We start from the raw sequence: 14,985 nt of genomic DNA on the forward strand, positions 1-14,985 counted from the left end.
ACTGTCATCTGACTTTGATGCCAAATCCGGCTTTCCTAAGGCCTGGGATTTGACCAAAAACCGTTTGAATAAAAGAAATGTTAAAAAGAGAAAACAAACATTCAATATGCTATTTAATATTTTACCAAAAGAAGAAACAAATTTATGATGAGAAGCAACTAAAATGACACTTAATGTATTATTTAAATTTTATGGTAGGTATATATTATTTACGTAGAAAGAAAAAAAGAATGTTGAGAGGACTCATGACAATCAAATTGGATATATCTAAATCTTATGACTCTCTTGAGTGGGACTATTTGATGTTGGTTTTGAGATTTTTTTGAACTTTATTAAGAATGGTGTCAAATGATTAATTTGAATCTATATTTCTTCAGTCAAATTTTTAGTATTGACTAGTAAATATGCATGTGAATTGTATGTGGTAATTTTAGATAATATTAAAGCTGCGTTTGAATGTGGTGGAAAAATCCACCATGTAAAAGTTAATCGATGGAAAAATCCATCATTTAAAAGTTCATCGGTTAAAATTATTTGGACCGTTGAGAATTTTTTAAGTGAGAATAGATGTAAAAGTACATCGATTTTATCGACATATCATTTACATCGATTAACGATGTAAAAGTTAGCCAAAAAATAGGATTACATTGATTTTTTAAGTAACTTTTACATGGGAAATGATGATGCGCATTTTGGCAGCTCCCGGTTGGCTAGTGACTCAGATGCTTGGCTAAATAATCCCTACCTGGAAGGTGGCTTGGACGCCTAGCTGAATGGTGACGAGCTGGAGAGGTGGCTCTGATGCCTAGCTAAATGGTGACGAGCTGGAGAGGTGGCTTTGATGCCTAACTGAGTGGTGACTCCAATGCTTAAGTTAGCGAATCAGAGATTTTAAAATAGCTAAAAATGAGAGAGCTGGAGAGCTGCGAGAACTAAAAATTGTGCATCTACCTGGGTCTCAGGGGTTGATGCCCTTATATAGTTGGGCTGTCGTGGGTCTTGCGAAACGCTCCCGGAATCCTCGGCCCATGACGTAGAGGTCTGTTCCGCTTTGGAAGGAGGATAACGTGCCAGTTAATAAGGCTTACCATTTCCCTCCGATTCGGGCAGGATGAGGATAAGGCCTACGGTTACGCGGCATAATCCCGAAAGGTTCAGAGACAACTAGCAAGCTTCTAGAAAGGTAGGTCACCAGGTTGGCGATAGAGGCAGATCGCCAAGTCGCCAGTCGGCGATAGAGGCAGGTCGCCAGGTCGGCGGCAGAGGTAGGTCACGAAGTTGGCAATAGAAGTAAATCGCCAGATCGATGGCAGAGGCAGGTCTCTAGGTTGGCGGCAGAAGTAGGTCATCAGATCAGCAGTAGAGGCAGGTTGTCAGGTCGGCAGCAGAAGTAAGTCACCAGGTCGGTGGTAGAGGCAGGTCGCTAGCTGGGACCCCATTTTGGCTAAGGCAAGTTGTCGCCTAGGTGATGTTGGGATGTAGTCCAGCTGTTCTGATATGCCATGTGTCATGATGTCAGTGGCGGGCCAAATCTGCCATCATCAATTGCCCCCCACTCCCGAGCTGAGATCAGCTCAACGAAGGGAGTAGATTCGTGCTTCGTCGTAGGTCCTTTGGCCTGTTACCAACATATTTCGAGGTTGGCTTAAGGGTCCTTGATGTTTAAATCGGTTTGGCTTCCCCTTGCGATTTGTGCGTCGATGTTGAAATTTAAATAGCGGGTCGGTGTCACGGCTGCACTGTGTCAGTCCTCTAAGGTGCTAGTCGCCTACTCCTACGACAAGCCACAAGGAGCTCAACCTACAAGGGCAGCTTTACTAACTGCAAGTTGCTAGCTTGCATGGGAACCTTGAAAGGCTCAACCCGCAAGGGCGACTGTAGTCCATTGGTCGCCAAGGCTCATCCGGGCTGATTATGTGTCGCCAAGTTGACGGAGGTAGGTTGCCATCTTGGCGGAAGAGGCAGATCGCTAGGTCAGTGGAAGTAGGTCGCCAAGGCTCATCCGGGCTGATTATGTGTGTCGCCAAGTCGACAAAGGTAGGTTGCCATCTTGGCGGAAGAGGCAGATCGCTAGGTCAGTGGAAGTAGGTCGCCAGGTCAGCAGAATTTTGATAGTCTAGTTTTGCTCTCAGCACCTCGGCCTACAGGCACCTTGTCACCTCAGCAGGACTGACCTGCGAGGGCGACTCCACAACCAGCTGGCCATCAACTCCCACGTAAAGCATGGAGGGCTCGATCTGCGGCGCGACCTCACAGTTTGTTGGCTATCAACTCCCACAAGAACCACGGAGGGCTCGACCTGTGGGGTGGCCTCACATTCTGTTAGCCGCCAACTCTCGTAGAGAGCATGTAGAGCTCGACATATGGGGGTGGCCTTACAATTAGGAAGATTCTATCCGGGCAAGACTGCGAGAACTCGTTTGGGCTAATCATTTTGTTTCTGCCCCCCTAGGGGTTCTTTCGATCAAGCGTTGTTGTTGTTGCTTGAAGATGTTATTACTTGAGGCTCAAAGAATCGGGTGAGAACATAGCCTTTTGTTGCGTTTCCCATAGACGACGCCAATTGATGATGCACATTTTGGCAGCTCCCGGTTGGCTAGTGACTCAGATGCCTGGCTAAATAATCCCTACCTGGAAGGTGGCTTGGATGCCTAGCTGAATGGTGACAAGCTGGAGAGGTGGCTCCGATGCCTAGCTGAATGCTGACGCGCTGGAGAGGTGGCTTTGATGCCTAACTGAGTGGTAACGAGCTGGAGAGGTGGCTTTGATGCCTAACTGAGTGGTGACGAGCTGGAGAAGTGGCTCTGATGCCTAGCTAAATGGTGACAAGCTGGAGAGGTGGCTCTGATGTGACCTGCAAGGAAACAGTATCAGAGTATCCGGGTTGCTTTACCCGGGATGGGCACTCCAATGCTTAAGTTTGCGAATCAGAGATTTTAAAATAGCTAAATGTGAGAGGGTTGGAGATCTATGAGAACTAAAAATTATAAATCTACCTGGGTCTCAGGGGCTGATGCCCTTATATAGTTGGGCTGCCATGGGTCTCGCGAAACACTCCCGGAATCCTCGACCCACGACGTAGAGGTCCGTTCCGCTTTGGAAGGAGGATAACATGCCAGTTAATAAGGCTTATCGATTCCCTCCGATTCGAGTGGGATGAGAATAAGGCCTACAGTTACGCAGCGTGATCCCGAAAGGTTCGGAGAGAACTGGCAATCTTCTAGAAAGGTAGGTTGCCAGGTTGGCGACAGAGGCAGATCGCCAGGTCACCAGGTCGGCGATAGAGGCAGGTTGCTAGGTCGGCAACAGAGGTAGGTCGCCAAGTCGGCAATAGTAGATCGCTAGGTCAACGACAGAGGCATGTCTCTAGGTCGGCGGCAAAAGTAGGTTGCCAGGTCGGCAGTAAAGGCAGGTCGCCAGGTCGGCAGCAAAAGTAAGTAACTAGGTCGGCGGTAGAGGCAAGTCGCCAGCTGGGACCCCATTTTGGCTAAGGCAAGTTGTCGCCTAGGTGATGCTGGGATGTAGTCTACCTGTTCTGATATGCCATGTGTCATGATGTCAATGGAGGGCCAAATCTACCCTCATCAGGAAACAAACAGCTGCAAAATTGGATTGGGTGTAGAGTTTTACACTAGTCCGCTTTTACACGAGAAACAAGTAGTTGTAAATGCGAACTGACGGTTGAGTTTTATGTTGATTCACATTTACACCTCAATCAAGCGCAACCTAATAATTTCAATATCCTTATTAGAATCATTTAAAAAGGATAAATAATCAAAGCATTGTGTGTTGGTGGATTTAGATTTTATATTTTATTTTCATTGTTAATTTCTTATTTATCATATTTATTTTTGTTTAATATGATAAACATATATTATTAGAAATGTGCACAAATTTTGTAGTCAAACTTTTGTGTTTTCTATATATTATTTATTTCTATCTATCTTTTGATTTTTAATTATATAATTATGACATCATGTGCTAGCATATTTGACTTGACAAAAAAAATCTCATTTTCGGGCAACTTTAAATTTTTTATTTTATTTACAAAATTAATTTTAAAAGGAATTCGTGCTTATCATAGTTATTTTTGTTTCATATGATAAGTTTATAATATCTTAGATATGTCAAAATTTTCTATAAATTTTTTGTATTTCTATTTATTTTTTAAATTGTTATTATTTAATTACGACATCATTCGTTAACCCATTTATCCAAACAATTGGACCATTATGGTGTAAGTTAAGTAGGTTGGGTTGAATTTAAGTTTAACCCAAGCCCAACCTTATGCATCGGACTTAAGGCTTTAGATCAATGTCAAGCTTGATCTATCCAACTTGGGCCCAACCTACATTGAAATTTAATGCACTTGAGTTAGTCTTGGACTTGTTTATGTCAATTAGCTCAATAACAAAATTTGATATTAAATGCATGTGTATATTTTCATATACATGCATGTGTGCAAATATGTGCTATATATGAATTTATAATTATGTATATAATTGGGCCTAACTTTAGCTACCTAAGGAATAAACTTGGGCTTAACCCGAAAAATAAAAATTCCCAAACTTTTGAGCCTAGGCCTAGGCTCAAGTCAAGAATCAAAAATCGGATCTAGACTTTCTAAAATTACAAGATGGGTCAATTAGAGCTCGAGATAAGCCCACCTAATTTGCCTCTCTAGGGACCACTGACCATCAATTAGATGCAAAAATAGTTTTCCTTTTATGTTAGTTTACTTTTTAATTATATTTCTATCATTAATAAAAATAACTCTTATTTGTCACACTTATTTATAATATTATAGATGCACCCACATGTTTGTTTTTATAAAATTTATATATTTTTAATAATTTTCATGTCTCTATCTTCTTAATTAAAATTTTTACTATTTATTTATGATATCATAGGTTGATTCATTTAACCTAAAAGGTTGAACCATTGACCCACCACTTGAATAGGAAAATAGTTTTGTTTTTGGATTATTCATTTCCATTAAATAAAAACACTTGTATTTAGCATGCTTATTGTTGTGTAATATGATAAATAGATAATATTAGTGATGCGCATAAATATTTTCACAACTTATATAATTTTTGTAATATTTATATTTGTATTTATTTTTAATTTTTTTATTATTTAACTATGAGAATATTGATTAACCCATTTAATGCGGATGGTTGAACTATTTACTTGCCACTTAGACAAATGGGTGGTTTATTTAATTATTTTTTGTGTTAGACATAGATTTAATTTATAGAATTTATTGATGAAAAACCAAAATAGAAAGTAATAGTATTTTAAGTTACATTTTTTCCCCACACAGTTAAAGAGGGACTAAATTCATAAATAGAAGTGTTTTAGTCAAGAAAAATCCATAAAGTCCATTTATTTAATGTGCCTCAAATATAAGATTTAATAAAAGGAAATGGGAGTTAACACCTTAAATATAGGACTTAATGATGAAGAATATATGTTAAATTTAATAAAAGTAGTAATTCAAATTATGTTTTTTGCCCTCACAATATAGGGAAACCCAGTTAAAAAAAAATAAGGGTATTTTAGTAAAAAAATCCAGAATCTAAACCTCATTCACACTTTTAATAGTAGTATAGATAAAAGAATCACTAAAATGAATTTTTTATGTTTGAAAGGAAATTAAACAAGGTGATCCAATTTCCCTATATTTGTTTGTTTTAGCTATGGAGGTCTTTACTAGATTAATTCTTAAAGTTAATATGAATGATAAACTAATGGGTTTCAAAATTAATAGGAATGCTCCTAATATTTCTCTTCTTTTTTGTGAATGATGATTTTTTTTGTTTGGAAAAGCTAATAGGGATAAGATTGGTTATTTAGCCAATCTTAGTGATCAATTTCCAAAACTATTTGGATTGTCTGTTAATTTTAAAAAAAATCAGGTGTTTATTTTAATAAAAACACTCTTAATAAGGGTGCAAAGATGTTAAGAAGACAATTAAAAATGTCCCAATTAAATAGAGACCATAAATATATTGAGATTCCCTTCATTTGGAGTATAAATAAGGGGTTATAGTTGATAAGGGCAACTTTTGGGCCCTAATATCAATAAAAATTAATCCTTTTAATATAATTTCTAAAATATGTTAACTTTTTTAAAAATATACCAAATAAGGGTAAAAACAATGTTCATCTTCTTCCTCCTCCAAACCACTGAATAAATTTCTCTCAACCAATTATACACGTAGCAGGACACCTGAATTGGGACCTCATCCACTTCAATCCTCTCGTTTCCCTTGAACTTCCACTTCAATCGCTTAATCTGCAATACCCTTTTCTGATCGACACTAAAACAAAGCCAAGGTTCGTCGCCACTCACGCTGCAATCAATCGAGATGTCTCTGGCCTTGCCTCCAAATATAGCTCTCATTGTATAAACCTTGTTTCCAAAAACATGTTCCCTTCTCGAAATCAACACCTGGTTTCTTCTCTTAGGCTTTTGTGTTTTGGTTCTATCGACAAGAAGGGTCATCACACCGTCAACGACGACGACAGCGTAGAACCCAGATTGGTCATCAAAGTGGAGGTCGATCTGGAGATCTCGACCGATGACGTTGCGACACCAAGTGAGGGAGAACACCCCAAGGTTGGTGTAGTTGAGGCATGTCGTCAGATTGGCGTTGTCGGAAGTGGGCAGAGGCATCTTTGTCTCACGGTCATAGTACAGGGGGGTCTTTGCCGCAAAACAAAGTACAGGGGGTCTTTGTCACAAACCCCATAGTACAGGAGGGGTCTTTGTAATGTACCCTAAAAAATTAAAAAAAAAACTTTAGGGTGGAAAACAAAGTAAAAAAACAAGGCAAAAAAAGGCAAAACCTGAAAAAGGAATTGTTGTCACATCTCACGTGTTTGGGAATGTGAAGCACATTTTCTGAAAGAAATGGTTGTCTATGCCATTTTCCGCAACTCTATCCTCTTATTTACATGCAAGAAAATGGAGAAGACACATCACATCCATCTCCTAATCTTAGGGCATGTTCGTTTCCTCTAAAGTTTGACATTTGAAAGTGCAATAATTACATTAAGAGGTATATTGGTATTGGTGAACTTTTCTTTCCTCTAAACTCTGAATGCAAAGAATGTTGTTCTGAACTCTCAATTCTGAATTCTAAAAAATGTCAAATATCCATTTTAACCCTATATTTGAGATTTTTTTTGTTTTTATGTAATTCAAAAAAAAAATATTATTAAAATTTAGAATAACGATTCATAATTATTGCTAATTAATACAATTAATTATTAATTAATATATTAATTAATAATTAATTAACAATTAATAATTAATAATTAATTATTCTTATTATTTCATTATTATTACTAATTATTAACAATTAATAATTATTAATATTAATAATTACTATTATTAATAATAATTAATGAATTAGTCATAATCAATTATTAAATAGTAATAATTAGTGATAATAATAATAATGAATATTAATTAATAATAATTCTTATTATTAATTAATAGTAATTAAAAATAATAATAATTATCAATATTAATTATTAATTAATATTATTAACAATTACTATTAATTAATTGTAATTATTATTACTAATTATTAGTATTTTTAATTACTATTAATTAATAATAATAATTAATATTAGTTATTATTATCACTAATTATTAGTAATTAATAATTAACAATTACTAATTCATTAATAATTAATATTATTTATTCTTATTAATTCGTTATTATTACTATTATTCGTAATCAACAATTATTATTATTGCTAACTATTACTAATTAATAATTAATAATTAGTATTAATAACTATTAATTATTATTATTACTAATTAATATTTATTAATTATTATTTATTACTATTTTTGATTAATCCATATTCAATTTGTTATTAATTATTAATTCATTGTTAAGTAATTATTTGTATCATTGTTATTACTTAATTAATTATTTATTCTAATTATTATTAATAAATTATTATTCTTATTACTTTTTAATTTACTATTATTAATGACTAATACTAATTATTTATTAAAATTATTCATATTCAGTAATTTTATTATTAATTAATTTCAATTATTGTTAACTTACGCATTACTGATTATTAATATTATTAAAAACTATATAATACTATATAATATTATTATTGATTAATAATTGTTAATAATATTAAGTACTAATTAGTCATTACTGAATTGATATTAATATTGTTATTATGCATTATGAATAATATTATTTATTATGACATAATTATTCATTCATTAATTAATAATAATATTCTTAAGTAGTTATTATTAATTACATATTTTTATTATTATTATTATTATTATTATCATCATCATCATCATCATCATTGATTACTAATATTATTAATTCTTAATAATTATGATTAATTATTAATTACTTAATAATTAATATTATTAATAGTATTACTAATTAAGATCAATGATTAGTATTATTCATATTACTACTAATGAATGATAATATTATGATTAATTAATTATTAGGTATTACTTAATAATTCATTACTCATTAATGATTAATACTAATTAATCAATGTTAAGTATTAATTATTAATTCATTGTTAATTAATTAATAATATTATTGTTATTAATTAATTCTTTACTTAATTATTTTTATTAATTAATTATTCTAATTATAATTAAATAATTACGATTATTGAATAATTGATTATTATTAATTTATATTTAAAATAATTAATATTAAGTAATATTATTAGTAATTGCTTTTCATTATTAATAATTATGATTTACTAATTATTAATATTATTAATAATTGTATAATATTATTATTAATTATTAATAATATTAATAACATTGATTCAAAATTAATCATTAATGAATTAATCTTAATATTACTTTTGGAAATTATTTTGAATTAATTATTCATTAATTTATATTTAAAATAATCAAATTACAATGTTTCTTTGCTTTTAACGTTTAAAAGGGTAAAATCTTCCAACGATCAGTGAATAAGTGCTATCGAACAGTCACAAAACCGCTGAACACATACGGTGACCAATAAGAGATCAGTGTTCAGTGATACCAAACATGCCCTTAATCTTATTTTAGGACCACCCTTGAATGGGTCAATAGCTAAACCATCAACATTTAGGATTGCCATTCAGTTTCTGTACACTGACACCGGTAGGCTTGTCAATAGATTCGATATAGGTCCAATCCAATCTAATCCGGTATAAATCCATTATAGATAGATCAGGTCCAATCCAATCCGATGAATACATTCATCGGACCATTGTATATTGGTCCAATTCAGTGTATGAACTGTTCAAGCTGTTCAAATTAGTTTTAATTTAGCTTGGGTCCAATCCAATCCAATGAATATTTCGGACCATTAAATCTTGTCTGATCGAATTTAATGTCTTTATTAGTCCGTTCAATTCATTCAAATTGATTTTAATTTGGAAAGGGTCCAACCCATGCCTGGTCGAAACAGGTCTGAACTCTGAATTGAAAAGTCACAAGGCCCCATGCATATTTTATCCTATATCACTATATGAATTTCACCTAATTGCCCATTTGGGTTGGGAGGGTAATTGAACGCCGGTTCAGCTGTTTATGTAGAGAGGCTGAAGCGGATGACCGACTAACAGCCAATTTGTTTAAAGGCTAGGGGCCAATGTTGGAAAGCGAGAAGCTGCTGCACCTCAACCCTCCAAAACAAGCATTTAGTATATGTTATAATGAGAAAACGGTGCTGCTAATGTGTGGGTTGGATACATCGTTTTTTAGAAAATTGTCTTTTTTTTTGTTTGGAAATGTTGTTGTTAGGTAGAACATTTTCTGGAGCAACAACAATACTTTATGTTTGGTACCAATGCTTTATATCTGTTTTCAGCACTGGTACCCATTATAAGAAGTCTACGTCACTGCCACATCATGTTCTCATTAACAACAACGAGCTTCAATCTAAAAAAAATGTCAAATTCAGCGTTGCTCCAAATCACATCTTCTCGGTTTCCAAGGAATGGCTTGAAGCACTATTTTTTTATGAAAAAACGGTTCCAAACATATTGACGTTTTCTAGAGCACCATTTTTTCCATGGAGCTAATGTGTCACCGTTTTCTGGAGCAACAGCATTGATGCCAAACAAACACTAAGAGGGTGACAGATAACATGGTTGTTACAACTGTTACATCAGTAAAATTATCTTTTTTTACTAGTATCAATGTTTTAAAATACAACTTGGAACTAAAACCATTCTGGCTATCGGTTTCCAGGTCAACAATTCGACCATCCAATTCAAACGAGCATCTCATTCTGAAAAAAAAAATTAAAAATTAATAATAGTTAATAAAACAACCAAAAACCGTTGAACAAGTCAATAGTTCGACCGCCCAACAAAGTTCAAAGTGTCAATACGTATCAACCCGTATCGACTGATATGTATCATACCAATGGCTTCCCAATGCTCCCCAACCAAGGTTCAAAGTATCGATACGTATCGGTCGTTACATATCGTTCCGAGACCCCTCTGATACGCCCCTACGATGGGTGTATCGGGGGTCTAACCGGCATATTGGGCATATCGATATTTTGAACCTTGGCCCCTACAAGGATTGTATCAAGTCAGCCATTGGTTCAAAAGGTAGTCAGACGTTAAACCGATCCCTCTGAACCGATTTCAAAAAAAAAAATAAAACATAAAAAAAACACCAACACAGGAAGGCATATTGGCCCGTATCGACATTTAGAAAAGGTTCGAAATATCGATACACCCAATACATCGGTAGAGGCGTATTGGGCGAATCAATACTACTTTTTGTTGTTTTTTCCTTATTTTTTTCCGCAACCAATTCAGGGGGGCTGATTTAGGGCTCCTCCACCCCCTAAACCGGTCAAACCCCCAATACACCCACTATAGGGACATATGAGAGAGGTCCCGAAACAATAGATATCAACTGATACGTATCAATACTTTTAACCTTGTTTTAGAACCTTGCCGCCCGAGTCTAACAGATCATTAACCGATTCAAAGTGCATCTAATTGTGAAATTATCCGCAATATTTGCACATCCAAACTTCCAAAGTATTGATACTTTGAATTATATATATATATATATATATATATATATATATATTACAGAGGATTAAGAGGTGAGGGCAAGAGGGTGCACGTGAGGTCCACTGACCTTGTCAGTGCAGTTTCGCCGATGCACGTGCGGTGTCCTTGATCAAATTAAACACAAAAAAAAAAGTCTGAATGTAGAGCAATATGCCTAATTTAATCCAATATGACAACCATCCATTTAGGTGAGACCCACTTAATGGTAGCTCACCTTCATTGAAAAATAGTGCTAGCATTTGGGTTTGGTTACAACAATCAGAACTGACTGGAATTGGATAAACAACTCCATGTCTTTTATATTTTCATTTCCAGATTCAGATCTAATTGGTGGGTTGATGGTAGACTAGAAACCATTCCTTCAGTACAGTAGATTCCTAATCCTCTTAAATGAGAGATACGTGGACGTGGCAAGTTGCAAGGGTCCCACAACCATCCTAGACCAAGGATTCCATATCTATAGCCCTGTTCACCCCCATTGGATACGTGGCGAGTTATGAGGGTCCCACACCCATCCAAATATGAAAAATGAGAAGGCACCTAAATCATATACAAAATACCAAACACTCCACTAAAAGTAAAACTTGGGGGGTATTGCTTGGACCCACTTCACCAGCAAGAAAATAAAGAAAGCCCATTTACACCAACCACCATACCAAACAAGATCCACACGAACCCAAAATTAAAATAAAAAAACGTTACTATAAATTTCATGGTCAAAGCCTCAAAGGCGAATAAAGAAAAGAATAGACCGAGAGACTGAGGAGATTGAGATTAGAATTGCTTTCATTTTCCCATTGGCGGTGCACGTTTTCTTTTTTGTGTCTACACAACGCCATTACATTATATAAAGAAAAACGAAAAACAAAAAACAAAAGCAGAAAAGCAAATTGGAGGGAACCAAAGCCAAACGAGAGAGGGAAAAGCAGTTGGGCCACCTTAGCCCCTTTGCGCTGCTTGCTTTCTTTCCCTCTCCGGGCACATCTACCGTTCATTTAGCATCTTTCTTTTGCTTATGGTTATGGTATATATACGGTCGATGATTTATCTTATCATCGACGACCCATGACCGATCCATATGTACAAACATCACCACCCACCACCGCATTAAACCCCTTTTCAGATTTAACACAAAAAACAAAAAGCAGAAACAAAATAAGGAGCAACTTTTTTACTTTCTTTCTCACGCCTGTAGTTGGGCTCATTTTTGTGGGTTTGGGCCTTCAGATTTTGACGCCTCTTCCACCTGTCGTTCCACCTACATCAACATAAACAGAACCCGGACGAGTCAGGTCGCTACTCGGATTATACACAACATCAATGGAAAAGAAAATCAATTAATCAAATTAAGAGACCACGCATTGCCGAGTTGATAGCGATTCAAACTCGCTATGGAAAACCCACCGACGCATAACGAATAACGAGTAAAGCTCAATACAAACTAACAGAAAACTCGCTATGGAAAACCCACCACGCATTGTCACGAATAATGAGTTTAACTAACTGAGCCAATTCAGATAGAAAAACGAGTTCAATTCCAATAACTGAATCGTCAGCGGCGACGAATTTACTCCGTCATCTCCAAATTTCCAGATTTGACGGAAACATTAAACAAATTGTTTTCCAATGGGTCAACTCGGCCTGTTCCCGAGTCAAGTCGACCTAGTCAACCCAGCCACATACTCGGATGCGCAGAGAGAGAGAGGGAGAGAGGGAGAGAGAGAGAGAGAGGGGAGAGAGAGAGAGAGAGAGAGAGAGAGAGAGAGAGAGAGAGAGAGAGAGAGAGAGAGAGAGAGAGAGAGAGAGAGAGAGAGAGATTACCAGCGCTTACATTAGTCGCGGAAAATGACGGTGTCGGCAATCTCCAACAATGGATTCAGACAATCCGGGGAAAATTTCCTAGCAAACAAATACGAGTAAGTCGAGTTCGAAACTCGGAGCTTGTAGATAAGCTCAGGTGACACTTCGGCCGGTCGATAGGTGTGTGGGTGTCCGCCGGTGCTTCCAGTCCAGTTTACTCGAGTGAGCGTGAAGTGACTGCAACCCTTTGGATCCTCCATTGAGAGAAGAGTTGGGAAGTAATGCTCCTCTGGATAACACGACTCGGTCTTCAGACATGGTAGTCTGAACTTCCGCCACAGCTTGCGATCCCTGATCACTAACAATGCGTGCCGCCTCGTGAGCACGAAGAACTGCGACCCAACTCGGAATTGCTCAAAGGGTATCTCCGGCATCATCACGTCTTTCCCCCTCGCCGTGTATCTCTCCCATAGACCGGGTTCTTTTGACAGTATCTCGATGAAGCTTCGGTACCTAACTTGCCCGTACCGAGTCGAAGGGGCGTCTGGGTCGGCGTAGGGCGATTTGACGGGAGCGGAAGCGAAGAGGGAATGGTAAACGAATTGGAAGGACTGAAGTGGGATGCAGTGCTGGGAGACGAGAGCGAAGAAGGAATTGGTGGGATCGTCGAGAAGGGCTGTGGCGAGAAGTCTCCGGGCGGCGGAGATTAGGGTGGGGGAGGCACGTTGGGTCTTCTTTCCGGCGATGAACCGGCCCTGGAAAACGCCGCCGGGAGGATTCAATTTGACAGATGGATCCGCGTGGATGTAAATGTTGAACAGATGCTGATTGCCATCGAAGAACTTCTCCCAGAGAGGGGCGAAGAAGAGGTCGGAGTTGGTGAGGAACAAGAAAGCGATCTTGGGCGGAGGATTCGTGGTACCCAGACGGGAAAAAGTGGATGTCGATGAGGATGAATGTGAGGCGGAGGCCGCGAGAGAGGCTCGACGGAAGAGCGCGAGATCGTCAAGTTCGTCGGGGAGAGAGATCGGGAGGTGCCGCGGAGGGAGGATCCGAGGGGCTAGGAGGAAGAGCAGAGGTAGGGAGAGTAAGAGAGCGAACGACAAAACAAATGGGGATGAAAACATGATCAGAGACGAAATGGATCAAAAAAGACAAATGGGGGGGATCCCTCTTTTGGGTATTTCAGAGAAGAAGCATCAAGGAGAATTGGAGATTAGGGGGGTTCTTGCTTGTTGCTTCCCCTTCTGTTTCTTTTTTTCTTATTTTTCTTGTTTCGGGACTGAGAAGGAACAAACGTGGATCAAGGGTTTTTGTAGGAGATAAGCCTAAAGGAAATAGAGAAAAAAAAATCGAATAATATATACAGAGAGAGAGAGAGATTAGGGTTTGACGAGGATGGGTGAATTAGTGAATAAAGAGAAGGGATTTGTTTGTTTTCTGTTTTATTAGTTTAATATGAGGGTGGGTTTCTTGCTGTATTGACTTAGTGAGAGAGAAGGTAAGAGGGGGCTGTGTGGAGTGTCGGTACTTTTTGCGATTGCCTTTGGGTCTTGGGAGGGAAGAAGAAGAAGAAGAAGAGGAAAGAGGAGAGATAGAGATGGTGAGGGAGGAGGAGGAGGAGGGCATGGGAGTATTGTCATGAGTGACCCAAAGGGAAAATGAAGATGGTGGGACCTCATCTGATTGATGCCTTCCAATCAGAGTTAACAGCGTTAGAGAGGCGTTCCTTATTCATCCTTGACTATTGACAATTGCCGTCATCCAACCCGTCAGAGTCAGGTGGAGCAAAAAAATAATGACCCAATTTTATATGGAATACGTATATTTTCAGGCATTACACATCACATCCGTATTAAAATATCATTAGAGAGACGGAGATCTTATCCTTTCTTTTTCTTGCTTGCAAAAAAAAGGAGAGAGAGAGAGAGAGTCCTCTGCTTGCTTGACTGCTTCTCCCCTTTTTAAGTAAAGGGGGAGAGCACTTGAGAACAAAAATGTCACAAGCATCCATTTGTCTGCTCCCATACGATTTCCCTAATTCTTTTCTTCCCATGACAAATATACCGTGCG

The 14,985-nt window shown here is 37.1% G+C and overlaps 2 protein-coding genes across 3 annotated transcripts; both read right to left on the minus strand.

Annotated features, from left to right (window-relative positions):
- Window positions 1-3,711: 3,711 nt before the first annotated feature.
- On the minus strand, window positions 3,712-6,682 carry LOC148802305 (uncharacterized). The gene is made up of 2 exons (XM_088897863.1): window positions 6,236-6,682; window positions 3,712-3,726 (listed from the first exon to the last, which is right to left on the minus strand). The coding sequence occupies exons 1-2, from the start codon at window positions 6,680-6,682 to the stop codon at window positions 3,712-3,714; spliced, it is 462 nt and encodes a 153-aa protein (XP_088753989.1).
- Window positions 6,683-11,880: 5,198 nt separating this feature from the next.
- On the minus strand, window positions 11,881-14,514 carry LOC104601427 (glycosyltransferase BC10-like). 2 transcript variants are annotated; one of them, XM_010264746.3, is made up of 2 exons: window positions 12,934-14,514; window positions 11,881-12,370 (listed from the first exon to the last, which is right to left on the minus strand). In XM_010264746.3, the coding sequence occupies exon 1, from the start codon at window positions 14,037-14,039 to the stop codon at window positions 12,945-12,947; it is 1,095 nt and encodes a 364-aa protein (XP_010263048.1). In that variant the 5' UTR covers window positions 14,040-14,514; the 3' UTR covers window positions 11,881-12,370; window positions 12,934-12,944. The 2 variants fall into 2 exon arrangements, with proteins under 2 accessions (XP_010263048.1, XP_010263049.1); XM_010264747.3 differs by having other exon boundaries at window positions 12,944-14,502.
- Between the last annotated feature and the right edge of the window lie 471 nt (window positions 14,515-14,985).

The sequence above is a fragment of the Nelumbo nucifera genome, chromosome 2, assembly GCF_055504915.1.
Source record: "Nelumbo nucifera cultivar China Antique chromosome 2, China Antique-T2T, whole genome shotgun sequence".
In the NCBI taxonomy this organism is placed as follows: domain Eukaryota; kingdom Viridiplantae; phylum Streptophyta; class Magnoliopsida; order Proteales; family Nelumbonaceae; genus Nelumbo; species Nelumbo nucifera.

Coding starts and splice junctions, on each gene's coding strand:
- LOC148802305 (XM_088897863.1), bottom strand. CDS start 6,682: ATGCCTCTGCCCACTTCCGACAACGCCAATCTGACGACATGCCTCAAC.
- LOC104601427 (XM_010264746.3), bottom strand. CDS start 14,039: ATGTTTTCATCCCCATTTGTTTTGTCGTTCGCTCTCTTACTCTCCCTA.